Genomic DNA, 16564 nt, shown 5'->3' with positions numbered 1-16564 from the left:
ACTGCCTGAGTCAAAGGCTGTTCTCTGGAGCAGATTTAATGCCAGCAGTCCGAATAAATAAAGATTGCACCCTGCAATGCTGTTACTTGTCCAATGGTCCTCCTCAGTTGTGGGCAGTTTGCGCTCAGGAATAGATGCAACCAGTACCATCAAGTATATACAATAAATTTAGGAGTGCATTTCTTTGCGTTTTTTAATGAGACGTTACACGGAGGCCCCGTCCGTCTGCTCGGGTGGATGTAAAAGATCTCCATGGCACTATTTCGAAGGAGAGCAGGTGAGTTATCCCCAGTTTCCTGACAATATTTATCCCTGGTCATCATCACATTGCTGTTTGTGGGAGCTTGCTGTGCACAAATAGGCTGCCACATTTCCTACATTATGACAGTGACTACACTTCATCTTTGGTGTAAACCTGAGGAAGAGAATGTTTGAAGACCAGGACCAACGCTGCCTCCGTGAGATCCGGCAAATCCATTGGCAGGATAGGTTCACCAACGTCACTGTCCCTGCTCAGGCCAACACCCCCAGCATCGAAGCACTGACCACGCTCGCTCAACTCCGCTGGGCGGGCCACATCGCCCGCATGCCCGACACTAGACTCCCAAAACAAGCGCTCCACTCGAAATTCCGACACAGCAAGCGAGCCCCAGGTTGGCAGAGGAAACTCTTCAAGGACACTCTCAAAGCCTCCTTGAAAAGATGTTACATCCCCACCGACACCTGGGAATCCCTGCCCCAAGACCACCCAAAGTGGAGGAAAAGCATCCGGGAAGGCACTCAGCACCTCGAGTATCTTCGCCGGGAGCAAGCTGAAGCCAAGCATGGACAGCGGAAGGAGCGTGCGGCAAACCCAGGCACCCTACCCACCTGTTCCTTCAACCACCGTCTGCCCCACCTGTGACAGAGACTGTAATTCCCGCATTGGACTCTTCAGTCACCCAAGAACTCATTTCTAGTATGGAAGCAAGTCTTCCTCGACTCCGAGGGACTACCTATGATGATGATAAAAGCATCTTGGGAAATCCTGAGGTTATGAAAGGCGCTGGGAATGAGCGTGGATTTTGTGCTCAAGTCACTGGATTGGGCCTTGAACACAACCAACAACAACATGGTAAAACATCACAAGGCACTTCACAGGAGTGTTACAGGACTAAAAATAAGTAAATCAAATTGACACCGAGCCTGATAAGAAGAAATTACGGTAATGACCAACAGCTTTGTCAAAGAGGTTTGTTTAAAGGAGCATCTTAAAGAAGGAAAGAGAGGTAGAGAGGTGGAGGGGCTTAGGAAGGGAGTTCCTGAGCTTAGGGCCTAGCCAGCAGAAGGCACGGCCACCGATGGTTGAGCGATTATAATCAGGGATGCTCAAGCCGGCAGAATTTAAGGAGCGTAGACATCTCGGGGGGTTGTGAGGCTGAAAGAGATTACAGAGATAGGGAGGGACAAGGGCCATGGCGGGATTCGTAAGCAAGGATGAGAATTTTGAAATTGAGGCGTTGCTTAACCGGGAGCCAATGTAGGTCAGTGAGCACAGGGGGTGATGGGTGATCGGGATTCAGTGCGAGTTAGGACACAGGGTCAGTGAGCACAGGGGGTGATGGGTGATCGGGACTCAGTGCGAGTTAGGACACGGGGCAGTGTGCACAGGGGGTGATGGGTGAGCGGGACTCGGTGCGAGTTAGGACATGGGACAGTGAGCACAGGGGGTGATGGGTGATCGGGACTCAGTGCGAGTTAGGACACAGGGTCAGTGAGCACAGGGGGTGATGGGTGATCGGGACTCAGTGCGAGTTAGGACACGGGGCAGTGTGCACAGGGGGTGATGGGTGAGCGGGACTCGGTGCGAGTTAGGACACGGGGCAGTGAGCACAGGGGGTGATGGGTGATCGGGACTGGGTGTGAGTTAGGACACGGGGCAGTGTGCACAGGGGGTGATGGGTGATCGGGACTGGGTGCGAGTTAGGACACAGGGGCAGTGAGCACAGGGGGTGATGGGTGATCGGGACTGGGTGCGAGTTAGGACACAGGGTCAGTGAGCACAGGGGGTGATGGGTGATCGGGACTGGGTGTGAGTTAGGACACGGGGCAGTGAGCACAGGGGGTGATGGGTGATTGGGACTCAGTGCGAGTTAGGACACAGGGTCAGTGAGCACAGGGGGTGATGGGTGAGTGGGACTTGGTGCGAGTTAGGACACAGGGTCAGTGAGCACAGGAGGTGATGGGTGAGTGGGACTCGGTGCGAGTTAGGACACGGGGGCAGTGAGCACAGGGGGTGATGGGTGAGTGGGACTGGGTGTGAGTTAGGACACGGGTCAGTGAGCACAGGGGGTGATGGGTGATCGGGACTTGGTGCGAGTTAGGACACAGGGACAGCGAGCACAGGGGGTGATGGCTGATCGGGACTGGGTGTGAGTTAGGACACGGGTCAGTGAGCACAGGGGGTGATGGGTGAGTGGGACTCAGTGCGAGTTAGGACACAGGGGCAGCGAGCACAGGGGGTGATGGCTGATCGGGACTCAGTGCGAGTTAGGACACGGGTCAGTGAGCACAGGGGGTGATGGCTGATCGGGACTGGGTGCGAGTTCAGACGCGGGCTGCCAATTTTTGGATCACTTCTAGTTTACGTAGGGTAGTATGTGGGAGGCCGGCCAGGAGCGTTTCAGCAGCCAATGAGGCAGGGTTGGAGACAGACGATGTTATGGAGGTGGAAATAGGAAGTTTTAGTCATGCCGCAGATATGTGACAGAAGCTCACTTCAGGGTCAAATATGACACCAAGGTTGCGAAGTTTGGTTCAGCCTCAGACAGATGCTAGGGAGAGGGATGAAGTCGGTGGCTAGAGAACGCATTTTGTGGCGGGGACCAAAAACAAAGGCTTCAGTGTTCCCAATATTTAATTGGAGAAAATATTTGCTCATCCAGTACTGGATGTCGGACAAGCAGGCTGACAATCTCGAGACCGCGGAGGGATAACCTTCTGATACAAAGGTGTGAGTGCTACCAAGTGCGTCACAGCGCAAGTATCGCTTATCTACTGTCCCCTCAACGTTGCTGGGAATTCATCTTGTTGAATATAAGTGGATAAAATGAATATGTACCACAGCAGGCAGCACGTGCTATCTGAGCTACTATACCAAGTACTCCTCCCTCACAATGTATTTGTGATCAATCGTAAGCTGCTATTTCTGTTGGGTTTTTTTTCAGCAGGTCTCTGGTACTTGCTCTCGGGCTATGGTTGGTGAGTCAGGGCTGCTATCTGAAGGGAAGTCTTCAGCCATCTGTAGCCCTCGGCTGCAGCACAGGCAAGCGTCTGACCACGGGCCGTGGCATTTGCGAACAGTGTTGGTTTGGGCTGTGGCGGGTATGGAAGAGGCCAGCAGATTGATGACCACAAATAAGCTACCCTCCACACGCAGAGGGCCATAATAACTGGCATGACCTGCATTGTGTTATGCAATCCAATTGTCAGCGCGGTGCTGGCCTTTACTGCGCTCTTCTCTCTATGTGCTTGTGGGCTGAGAGCTTGCTTTCAGCCCTTTCGAAGTGCAGCGGTCTCTGCACATGCAAATGCTTAGAATATATGACATGTCTGATCTTTTCGAGATTGGTGCTCCCGGTCACTCTCAGCTCGGAGTCAGAAGGTCGTGGGTTCAAGTCCCGCTCCAGAGACTTGAGCCCATAAATCCAGGCTGACACTCCAGTGCAGCGCAGAGGGACTGCTGCACTGTCGGAGATGTCTTTTGCATGAGACGTTAATTGGGTCATTGAATATATTTAAGGTGGAAAGAGACAGGTTTTTGAAAGATAAGGGGGTCAAGGGTTATGAGGAGCGGGCGGGGAAGTGGAGTTGAGGCCAGGATCAGATCGGCCATGATCTTACTGAATGACGGAGCAGGCTCGAGGGGCCAAATGGCCTACTCCTGCTCCTATTTCTTATGTTCTTATGTTAAACCAAGGCCGCGTCTGCTCTCGCAGGTGGATGTAAAAGATCCCATGGCACTATTTCGAAGAAGAGAAGGGGAGTTATCCCCGGTATCCTGACCAATATATATATCTCAATCAACATAACAAAAACAGATTATCTGGTCATTATCACATTGCTGTTTGTGGGAGCTTGCTGTGCGCAAATTGGCTGCCGCGTTTCCCACATTACAAAAGTGACTACACTCCAAAAGTACTTCAATGGCTGTAAAGCACTATGGGACATCCCATGGTCATAAAAGGCACTATAGAAATGCAAGTCTTTCTTTCTCCTTGCCAGGAATGTATGTGGAGGGTGGGGGGGTTGGAGGGTGGGGGGAGGGGGGAGAGGGGGAGGGGGGGTGGGGGGAGAGGGGGTGGGGGGAGGGGGGTTTGGAGGGTGGGGGAGGGGGGGTTGGGGGGTGGGGGAGGTGGTAGTGGGGGAGGGGGGGTTGGAGGGTGGGGGGAGAGGGGGTGGGGGGATGGGGGGAGAGGGGGTGGGGGGGTAGAGGGGAGAGGGTGTGGGGGGGAGAGGGGGTGGGGGGAGGGGGGGTTCTCCAGACCATCCACTGGAGCTTCAATGGATTCAACCCCTGCAGACACTACGTACAACAACAACCTGCACTTATATAGCCCCTTTAATGTAATAAAACATCCCAAGGCACATCACAAGAACGTCATCAAACAAAATTTGACACCGAGTCACATAAGGAGATATTAGCAAATGCTTAGTCAAAGAGGTAGATTATAAGGAGGGTCTTAAAGGAGAAGTGAGGCGGAGAGGTTTAGGAAGAATTCAGAGTTTAGGGCCCAGGAAGCTGAAGGCACGGACAGTTTCCCTGGCCCCATATATTTAAGTGATTCTACATTAGAAAATATGAACAAGGAGAGCGCGACACACCTAGGGAGGGAGACTGCGCACTTTGTAAAAGGACTCGCTTGCAAAATAAATTATTCCTTAATTTTCATGAGGGGTATTGTCTCTTTAAGAAGGGTAAAATGACACCACCAGGAGGATATGGCCTCTTCGAGCGCTTATTTGAATACGCTCGGTTATTACAGGGTGCTGAGGCTTCCTGTCGGACTTTGAGCTCATCAGCTCCCTCAAGTGTCATTAAGATGTATTTACAATAAATGAAGAGGTTTAAAGAAAGCTCTACACAGTCTGTGGAAACCCAGGAACAAATTCTCAGGAATATAAGAACACAAAATGAGAAAATGGAGGCGATTTACCAGAATGATATCAGGGATGAGGGACTTCAGTGAGGTGGTGAGATGAGAGAAGCCGGGATTGTTCTCCTTAGAGCAGAGAAGGTTAAGGGGAGATTTAATTGAGGTGTTCAAAATGATGAGGGATTTTGATGGAGTAAATAGTAAGATACTGTTTCCACTGGCAGGAGGGTTGGTAACCTGAGAACACAAATTTAAGATAATCAGCAAAAGAACCAGGGGGAGATGAGGAGAATGTTTTTTTATGGAGCAAGTTGTTATGATCTGGAATGCACTGCCTGAAAGGGCGGTGGAAGCAGATTCAATAATAACAGTCAAAAGAGAATTGGATGAATACTTAAAAAGGAAAAATTTTCAGGGCTGTGGGGAAAGAGCAGGGGAGTGGGACTGATTGGATAGATCTTTCACAGAGTCAGCATACGCACGATGGGCCGAATGGCTATAATGATTGAATTTGTAATACAGATTGAGGATGAGGAAGTAGTGTCTCAAACGAGCGTACTATGCTTAAACAAAGTGGAAATAGTGGATGCATTGGTGGTCATTTTCCAACAGTTTATCGACTCTGGATCAGTTCCTATGGACTGGAGGGTAGCTAATGTAACACCATTTTTTAAAAAAGGAGGGAGAGAGAAAACAGGGAATTATAGACTGGTCAGTCTGACATCAGTAGTGGGGAAAATGCTGGAATCAGTTATTAAAGATGTAATAGCAGCGCATTCGGAAAGCAGTGACAGGATCGGTCCAAGTCAGCATGGATTTATGAAAGGGAAATCATGCTTGACAAATCTTCTAGAATTTTTTGAGGATGTAACTAGTAGAGTGGACAAGGGAGAACCAGTGGATGTGGTGTATTTGGATTTTCAAAAGGCTTTTGACAAGGTCACATAAGAGATTAGTGTGCAAAATTAAAGCACATGGGTATTGGGGGTAATGTACTGACGTGGATAGAGAACTGGTTGGCAGACAGGAAGCAGAGAGTTGGGATAAACGGGTCCTTTTCAGAATGGCAGGCAGTGACTAGTGGGGTGCCGCAGGGCTCAGTGCTGGGACCCTAGCCATTTACAATATACATTAATGATTTAGACGAAGGAATTGAATGTAATATCTCCAAGTTTGCAGATGACACTAACCTGGGTGGCAGTGTGAGCTGTGAGGAGGATGCTAAGAGGCTGCAGGGTGACTTGGACAGGTTAGGTTGAGTGGGCAAATACATGGCAGATGCAGTATAATGTGGATAAATGTGAGGTTATCCACTTTGGTGGCAAAAACAGGAAGGCAGAATATTATCTGAATGGCGGCAGATTAGGAAAAGGGGAGGTGCAACGAGACCTGGGTATCATGGTACATCAGTCATTGAAGGTTGGCATGCAGGTACAGCAGGCGGTGAAGAAGGCAAATGGCATGTTGGCCTTCATGGCGAGAGGATTCATGTATAGGAGCAGGGAGGTCTTACTGCAGTTGTACAGGGCCTTAGTGAGGCCTCACCTGAAATATTGTATACAATTTTGATCTCCTAATCTGAGAAAGGACATTCTTGCTATTGAGGGAGTGCAGCGAAGGTTCACCAGACTGATTCCTGGGATGACAGGACTGACATATGGAGAAAGACTGGATCGACTAGGCTTGTATTCAATGGAATTTAGAAGAATGAGAGGGGATCTCATAGAAACATATAAAATTCTGATGGGATTGGACAGGTTAGATTCAGGAAGAATGTTCCCGATGTTGGGGAAGTCCAGAACCAGGGGTCACAGTCTAAGGATAAGGAATAAGCCATTTAGGACCGAGTTGAGGAGAAACTTCTTCACTCAGAGTTGTGGGCATGTGGAATTCTCCACCACAGAAAGTTGTTGAGACCAGTTTGTTAGATATATTCAAAAGGGAGTTAGATGTGGCCCTCACGGCTAAAGGGATCAAGGGGTATGGAGAGAAAGCAGGAATGGGGTATTGAAATGCATGATCAGCCATGATCTCATTGAATGGCGATGCAGGCTCGAAGGGCCGAATGGCCTACTCCTGCACCTAATTTCTATGTTTCTATGTAAACCTTTGTTAATAAACCAATAAGTTCTTAATAGCAATGTGTTGCTATGAATTCTTAAGCAAAGAATCCCTGAAGCAAATACATTACAAAAAGAAAAACTTGCATTTATATAGCACCTTTCACAACCTCAGGACGTGCCAAAGTGCTTCAATGGTTACTGTTATAATGTAAGAAACGCAGCATCCAATTAGCAAGCTCCCACAAGCAGCAATGTGATAATGACCAGATAATCTGTTTTTTAATGATGTTGGTGGAAGGATAAAGATTGGCCAGGACACTGGGGAGAACGACCCTGTGGCAGACAGGACCTCAGTTTATCGACTTATCCGAAAGAAGGCACCTCCAACATAGCAGCACTCCCTCTGTACTGCACTGAAGTGTCAGCCACTGATCTCTGGTATGGACCTTGAACCCACAACCTTCTGATACAGAGGTGAGAGTTGCCCACTGAGCCATGCTGACAATAAATGAAAAAACATTGGACTACAGATTAGTTACGGACGGCTGAATTCTGTACTTTTTATTCACAGTGCACTGCGGCAATATAATGTACATTAAACAAGCTCAGCACAAACAATGTTCATGCACGTGGAATAGAAATGTGCCTGTTGAACAGTCCTTAGCTATCAGTGTTGTCCAATATGCGAGCAACTAGTCACATGTGTCTAATTGCATTTTTGATTAAAAATACAAATTAGGTAATAGGCACCATCATTGGGCATGTAATCTCAATATTCCTATTTGCACAGCATATAAGAACATAAGAACATAAGAAATAGGAGTAGGAGTAGGCTATACGGCCCCTCGAGCCTGCTCTGCCATTCAATACGATCATGGCTGATCTGATCATGGACTCAGGACCACTTCCCTGCCCGCTCCCCATAACCCCTTATTCCCTTACCTTTTAAGAAACTGTTTATTTCTGTCTTAAATTTATTCAATGTCTCAACTTCCACAACTCTCTGAGGCAGCAAATTCTACAGATTTACAACCCTCTGAGAGAAGAAATTTCTCCTCATCTCAGTTTTAAATGGGCAGCCCCTTATTCTAAGATCATGCCCTCTAGTTCTAGTCTCCCCCATCAGTGGAAACATCCTCTCTGCATCCACCTTGTCAAGCCCCCTCATAATCTTATACGTTTTGATAAGATCACCTCTCATTCTTCTGAATTCCAATGAGTAGAGGCCCAACCTACTCAACCTTTCCTTATAAGTCAACCCCCTCATCTCTGGAATCAACCTGGTGAACCTTCTCTGAACTGCCTCCAAAGCAAGTATATCCTTTCGTAAATATGGAAACCTAAACTGCACCCAGTATTCCAGGTGTGGCCTCACCAATGTCTTGTATAGCTGTAGCAAGACTTCCCTGCTTTTATACTCCATCCCCTTTGCAATAAAGGCCAAGATTCCATTGGCCTTCCTGATCACTTGCTGTACCTGTATACTATCCTTTTGTGTTTCATGCACAAGTACCCCCAGGTCCCGCTGTACTGCAGCATTTTGCAATCTTTCTCCATTTAAATAACTTGCTCTTTGATTTTTTTCTGCCGAAGTGCATTACCTCACACTTTCCAACATTATACTCCATCTGCCAAATTTTTGCCACTCAGTTAGCCTGTCTATGTCCTTTTGCAGAGTTTTTGTGTCCTCCTCACACATTGCTTTTCCTCCCATCTTTGTATTGTCAGCAAACATGGCTATGTTACACTCGGTGAACTTTAACCTTTCTTTGAGTTTGTTGGCAAAATGGTAAGATAAAAAGCAGAGTGTGCGAGGGTTTTTTGAGCATTGTGTGTGCTTTACTGGCATGGTTACTGTTTATTGGTTATCTGCTAAAGTGGTGTGTGACACGGGTGAAAACACTGGACTTCAGCACCTTGGACACAGCGGGGAGCTGTCATTGTGGTCAGCTCAACCTATCGGAATAACTGCTCCAGCCCAGCAGAAGAAAGCAAACTCAACCAATAATGGGCAGCCCCAACAGGGCATGTCATGGCAACAGGCAAGGCGCATCCAACCACAATGGAGAGTAGGGGAGGGTCTGGGTCGAGGGGAGAGTGAGGGAGCATCGGGGAAGAGTGGGAAGGGGTCTGGAGGGAGAGTGGGGGAGGGTCGGGGGGAGAGTGGGGAGGGTCGGGGGGAGAGTGGGGGAGAGTCGGGGGAGTGAGGGAGGGTCTGGAACATCTTGTGTGAGATAACATTCATATCTCGCACAAGATGTTCCAGACCCTCAAAGTCAAAGTACCACTCGAAACATGGACAGAACCTCAAAAGACAGTTTGAAGAGCTGCATGAATTAGCCGGATTATCGACCTATCCCCAGTCGCTTTCTGTGCGTCCCAAACGCCGCCTTCTACAGACTGCGGGAGAGGACACGTCTTGTCTTGGCACTGTGTCAGATGAAGGGCCTTGTGAGGGTCACTCCCACAGCTGAGCTCAGTTAACAAACAACAACAACTCCAAACATCTTCAGGCACTTTACAAACCACTCACAAGTCCACCTTCAGCCGCATGCTGATAAGCAACCAACAGCTTCTGTCGTTCCCCCAATTGCCACTTCCTGATTCACCAGCTCAAGCCCTGGCTCCCTGAACTTTGGCCTCTCAATTACCGCAAATAAAATCACAAGGACACACCTGCATCTGCTGCCAGCCGGTCTGCTTCCTTCTGGAGATTTCGGCCCAGCCCCGAACACTCAGCACAGACTCTCTGTGCTCACAACCCCTCCCCCCTCGCACCTCTGCAAGAACATGGCTGCTTTTTTTTTTGTTAATAAAGATTTTTTTCTTTACTACTTGAGCGCTCTACCATTCCAATTCGAAACGCCAATATCACAGGTTGGGGGTTTTTAGTTATTTGTTTCGCTTGTCTGATACGAAACTTTTGTCAAGAGTACTGAGGGAACAATCATTAATCTTGAAACCAGCCACAGTCTTTTCATCTGTAATCTTGAGCCCTTGCACTGGTCTGACCACAAGGGGAAGAATATGAGTGGCTGATATCGCACTGGCAGACTTGTTCGAGTGCAAGGTTTGATGCCCCGAGCTCACATCCATTTCATTTCAAAAGGTCAGAGCCACCCACCTGTCTCACAAGAAGTGCCAAGAGTTGTCATTCCAAACACCTCCAGTCTATCGCCCGCCACAGGCTCGGACCAGCGGGGACAGCAGGCTGGCAGAGTCACTTGTGTGAACTCACCAGCCTCACGCTGTGACCCAGTCGCTGCTCAGAACATCCCAGACACTTTACGTAGGATTACATAGGGTTACTTAGGACATACGGCACAGAAACAGGCCATTCGGCCCAACCAGTCCATGCTGGCCTTTATGCTCCACTCGAGCCTCCTCCCGTCTTTCCACATCTAACTCTATCAGCATAACTCTCTATTCCCTTCTCCCTCATAAACTTGTCCAGCCTCCCCTTAAATGCATCCCCTTAAATGCAACATCCCCACTGACACCTGGGAGTCCCTGGCCAAAGACCACCCTAAGTGGAGGAAGTGCATCCGGGAGGGCGCTGAGCACCTCGAGTCTCGTCACCAAGAGCGTGCAGAAATCAAGCGCAGGCAGCGGAAGGAGCGTGCGGCAAACCAGTCCCATCCTCCCTTACCCTCAACCACTATCTGTCCCACTTGTGACAGGGACTGTGGTTCTCGTATTGGACTGTTCAGCCACCTAAGGACTCATTTTTAGAGTGGAAGCAAGTCTTCCTCGATTCCGAGGGACTGCCTATGATGATGATGATGATGATGATGAAATGTATTGATACTATTTGCTTCAACCACTCCCTGTTGACACTGAGTTCCACATTCTCACCACTCTCTGGGTAAAGAAGTTTCTTCTGAATTCCCTGTTGGATTTCTTGGTGACTATCTTATATTGATGGCCTCTAGTTAAACTCTTCCCCACAAGTGGAAACACTCTCTCTGTGTCCACTCTATCGAAACCTTCCATAAGGTTAAAGACCTCGATTAGGTCCCACTCTCGGTGCACTGTCCACCTCCTTCTTTAGCTGGTTGTTCATCAGCCGCTGCGGCTTTTGCCGAGTGGCTTTAATGGATTAGCCTGAGCTCCGGATGTGCCGTGAAGCAGGAAATCGACACTTTCCCAGCCTCGGCCAGTGAGATTCCCGCTCCCTTGGGACATCGGAGGCGCTGAGGGCAGGGTGCAGAGAGGTCGGAGAGACAGGGTGGGACTGATGGGCTGCCTCCAATCTTGTAACGTTTCTGACTCTCTATTCCACAGGGTTTTGGGTAAGACACATTGTAGGGCAGAGTGGAGGGAGCGTGATCCTGCGCCCACCATTGATGTATCGCACCTTTCACAACCTCAGGACGTCCCAAAGCGCTTTACAGCCAATAAAGTCCGTTTGAGGTGTAGTCACTGTTGTAAAATCAGCTCATTTGTGCAAGTATAAATACTGCAACTTTAACATCAGAACTCCAAATGTTCTATTATCAATCATGCATGTTTTCTATTATTATTTAGAAACCTACACCCATGAAAAAATGGATTACTTATATCAACAAAATAGTTAGCTATCCATATTTGCTGTACTCAGCTCCTGGTTAAGCAACGCCTTGATTTTAAAATAATCGTCTTTTTTTCAAATCTCTCCATGGCCTCGTCCCTCCCTATCTCTAATCTCCTCCAGCATCCCCCCCCCATGCCCCCCACCACGCCCATCCAGAGATATCTGCATGCCTCTAATTCTGCCCTCTTGAGCATCCCTGATTATAATCGTTCAACCTTCTGCTGTCTCGGCCCCAAGCTCTGGAACTCCCTCTCGACCCTTCTACCTCTCTCTCCTCCTTTAAGACGCTCCTTAAAACCCACCTCTTTGAGTAAGCTTTTTGTTACCTGTCCTAATTTCTTCTTATGTGGCTCAGTGTCAAATTTTTTGTCTTATAATACTCCTTAGAAGTGCTTTGGGATGTTTAACTCCGTTGAATATAAATACTATACATACAAGTTGTTGTTGATTTAGAGTATTACTACAGGTTTCTCTTAATTTGAAGTTGCTTAATTCAAATTATCTGATAACTCATTGATTTTACACTAAATTCCCACTTTGCTGTGTTATTCACATTGCTTGATTGAAATGATTGGATAATTTAAGCACAAACAAAAATTGATTGCATTACATGGGATGGAGTGTAATAACCTGCTATAGCCACAAGAGGGCATGACGAACTGCAGATTCGCCCCAGGAGCAGATTACAATCTGACTCATTAATTTACAAGGAGTTTTCTTTACATCTCTGTGGTGACCCACTGCTCCAAAACTGGTATCCAATCCGCCTTTTGGATGAATTTTAAGCCGAGGCCCCTTCTGCCCTCTCAGGTGGATGTAGAAGATTCCACAGCACTCTTTCGAAGAAGAGGAGGGGTGTTATTCCCGATGTTCTGGCCAATATATATCCTTCAATCAATTTAACAAAAAACAGATTATCTGGTCATTATCATTGTGATTGTGGGAGCTTGCTGTGCACAAATTGGCTGCCGCATTTCCTTCACTACAATAGTGACAACACTGCAAAAGTACTTCCTAGGTTGTAAGGCGCTTTGTGACATCCAGTGCTGAAAATACAAGTCTATGTTTTCCAGTGAGGCCCTACACCATAGGAATTGGCTCCCTGCCCAGGTTTCTCATTAAAACAATATTGTGAGTTAAGATGTTGAGGGGAAAAGAAGTGTATGGCATGAAACGTGTGACGGGCAATTTAACTTTGTGCACCCTTCCCTTCCCAACCCTTGCCACCCTCCCCAAACCCCACCCTAGCCGTGTGTCCCTGGGACTCAAACACGGACACCAATCTGTGAGCCTCCCGACCTCTGTACAAAATGGCTGCAACGATCGCAGGTCTCTCATCGCCAGGGCAGCGAAAATACTGAAACACGCAATTTAAATGTTCGCACGTGGTTGCGTGCACATCTCTCGCCTTCCTATATCGCCATTCCGAGGTAGATTTTTATCGATGGATCTGTGGGAATTGTGGGTCTTTGATGATGAGCTTTGTTCCAGAAGCATCTATCGGGGAATCTGAGCCTCCGTCCTGGTGCTTTTCTGTCCCAGCTCCCAGCGCACAAGATTTAAAGATAAAAATTCTCCCCTCTGTTTATAGAGTATTAAGTTATGTTATTATGATATTACTTCGAGCACTATGCACAGTTCTGGTCTCCATAATACAAAAAGGAAATAGAGGCACTGGATATGCTGCAAAAAAGAATGAAGAGTTTTAACTTTCAGGAAAGTTTGAAGATGCCCGTTCTCTTTTCTCTGGAACAGAGAAGGCTGAGAGTTGACCTAATAGATGTACAGATGATTTTTCCACTTGTGGGGGAGACCAGAACTAGGGGCCATAAATAAAAGATAGTCACTGATAAATTCACTAAGAAATTCAGGAGAAATATCTTTACTCAGACAGTAGTTAGAATGTGGAATTTGCTACCACAAGGAGCAGTTGAGGTGAATAGCAAAGATATATGTAAGGGGAAGCCGGATAAGTAAATGAGGGAGAAAGGAATAGAAGGATATGGTGATAGGGCACAGACTGACACACATCTCTGAAACAATTGGGATTTCGAGTGGGTAGCTGCTAAGTAAGTTCATCCCCAATTAGGTTGCAATCTGGTGGGCGGGCACAGCCGGTGATTCTAATGATGGGCACAGCCGGTGATTCTAATGATGCGCACAGCCGGTGATTCTAATGATGGGCACGGCTGGCGATTCTAATGACGGGCACGGCCGGTGATTCTAATGATGGGCATGGCCGGCGATTCTAATGATGGGCACAGCCGGTGATTCTAATGATGGGCTCGGCTGGCGATTCTAATGATGGGCACAGCCGGTGATTCTAATGATGGGCACGGCCGGTGATTCTAATGATGGGCACGGCTGGCGATTCTAATGATGGGCACGGCTGGCGATGCTAATGATGGGCACGGCCGGTGATTCTAATGATGGGCACGGCCGGTGATTCTAATGATGGGCACGGCTGGCGATTCTAATGACGGGCACAGCCGGTGATTCTAATGATGGGCACGGCTGGCGATTCTAATGATGGGCTCGCTGCAGCATTGCAGTGGGATTCCTGAGCAAGTGTTCGCGACGCTGACTGCTTATCCTCCCAGCCTTCTCTTGACAGAGCAGTCTGTGGCGTGGCAGCCACCTGTCCTATTTACTCAGCGGCTGTGCCCAACGAGAAGCGGGCAGGGTGCCTTCTGGATAAGGGCAGACCTTTCCTGCCCTCTGAACCCATGAATGCCCATGTCTCGTTACCGCTGGAACAATCTCGTGTTTAGCTCAATTCCATGCGAGGTTGAGATATTGTTCCTTGAGAAACACACAACTTAAGACAAAGGGGCACGGCACTTTTGAGAAACTTATCCTGGCAGTAGGGGCGGCGAAAATCGGCTGGTTCTGGGGGGGCGCGGGGGGAGGGGGATGTGGGGGTGCATGCAGATGGTAGCTTTTGGGCTCCAGATCCTATCCGATAACTGTTGCTGGAAAGTGTGTCCGAACCACAGGAATTTACAGCACAGAATGAGCTCATTCGGCCCATCGTGTCTGTGCTGGTTGGGTGTGGACGCTGGGCTGAGCGACAGTAAATCCTGCACCCCCCCCCACACCCTGGGCTAGGGTAGGAATAAAACCACATCAACTGGAGTCTGATGCCCAATGACTGCCACTAGGACATGAGCCTGTGCACTCGGGCACGATAGTGTAGTCATCAGCCGGGGTTCAGTGGGCAGCACTCTCGCCTCTGAGTCAGAAGGTTGTGGGTTCAAGTCCCACTCCAGGGACTTGAGCACAAAATCTAGGCTGACACTCCAGTGCAGTACTGAGGGAGTGCTGCACTGTCAGAGGTGCTGTCGTTTGGACGAGATGTTAAACCGAGACCCTGTCTGCTCTCTCAGGTGGATGTAAAAGATCCCATGGCACTATTTCGAAGCAGAACAGAGGACTTCTTCCTGGTGTCCTGGCCAATATTTATCCCTCAATTAACGTAACAAAAACACTGATTATCTGGTCATTATCACATTGCTTTTTGTGGGAGCTTGCTGTGCACACATTGACTGCCGCTTTTCCCACAATACAACAGTGACTACACTCCAAAAGTACTTCATTGGCTGTAAAGTGCTTTGGGACGTCCGGTGATGGTGAAAGGCGCTATATAAATCCAAGTCTTTCTTTCTTATGTTACTGGACTAGTAATCTAGAGAATCGTGAGTTCCATTCCCACCATGGCAGTTACAAAAATAAAAGTAAAAAGCTGACATCAGTAAAAGTTACCATGAAGCTTGTCGGATTGTCCTTAAAATGCCAACTGGTTCATTAATGCCTTCAGGAAAGGAAACCTGCTGTCCTTACCCGGTCTGGTCTATACGTGACTCCAGTCCCACACCAATGTGGATGACTCTTAACCTCCCTCTGAATGGCGTCTACAAAAACAGTTATATCAAACTGCTGGCAACTAGGAATGGGCCACAGTTGCTGTGCTCACCTGGGACCCACATCCTGAGACAGAATGAAAAAGAAAATGAGTACATTGGGTGAGAACAGGCTCAGGTGTGCTGCCCCTTGAGGTTGAATAGCCCAGCTGCCTCTCGCTGTCGAGGCCAGTTGTGTGAGGCACTAGATGGCATCCAGCGCCGATATCACAGCATGGAGGCAAGGGCCTGCTGGATAGTATGGACAGAAAATGAAAAGAATTAAGAAAAGTGGGTTGGTGCTGATATAGATTTCTTCCCTGATGCGCTCTGATTAAACACTTACTGCTCTTCTTCTGTGTTCTTTATCCACTCCATGTCATGGGGGTCACAGGTCAGCTCCTGGGGAGAGTAGACAATGAAAACTGAAACAACAGTTCTTTGAAAAATTCAAGACAATTCATCACCATTTTATTGACCCATTGCTCCCTTTCAATTTCTGCATGTGACGATCACGACAGAAAGTTCTAGACACGGATCGGAGCTGCTCCTGTTTATGGCACTGGTTGTTGTGTGAATCGACACCATCCAGGACAAAGCCCCCCCATCCACCACCTTCAACACTCACTCCCTCCACCACCGGCGCCCCCTGGCTGCAGTGTGCACCATCTACAAGATGCACTGCAGCAACTCGCCAAGGCTTCTTCGGCAGCACCTCCCAAACCCGCGACCTCTACCCCCTAGAAGGACAAGGGCAGCAGGCGCATGGGAACACCACCACCTCCACGTTCCCCTCCCAGTCACACACCATCCTGACTTGGAAATATATCGGCCGTTCCTTCATCGTCGCTGGGTCACAATCCTGGAACTCCCTCCCTAACAGCACTGTGGGAG

General features: G+C 48.4%; 1 protein-coding gene across 1 annotated transcript in view; it reads right to left on the bottom strand.

Annotated features, from left to right (window-relative positions):
• LOC139233576 (TANK-binding kinase 1-binding protein 1-like) overlaps nucleotides 1–16564 on the bottom strand; it is a 150573-nt gene that overhangs the window by 91906 nt on the left and 42103 nt on the right. Inside the window, exon 7 of the mRNA XM_070863975.1 lies at nucleotides 16017–16072. Within this exon, the coding sequence (XP_070720076.1) occupies nucleotides 16017–16072 (56 nt within the window). The remainder of the gene's footprint in view (nucleotides 1–16016; nucleotides 16073–16564) is intronic.

This window comes from Pristiophorus japonicus, chromosome 21 (genome assembly GCF_044704955.1).
Source record: "Pristiophorus japonicus isolate sPriJap1 chromosome 21, sPriJap1.hap1, whole genome shotgun sequence".
NCBI classification, from domain to species: Eukaryota; Metazoa; Chordata; class Chondrichthyes; family Pristiophoridae; genus Pristiophorus; species Pristiophorus japonicus.
Note: the sequence above shows the minus strand (reverse complement) of the source record. Positions and strands in the feature narration are given on the sequence as shown.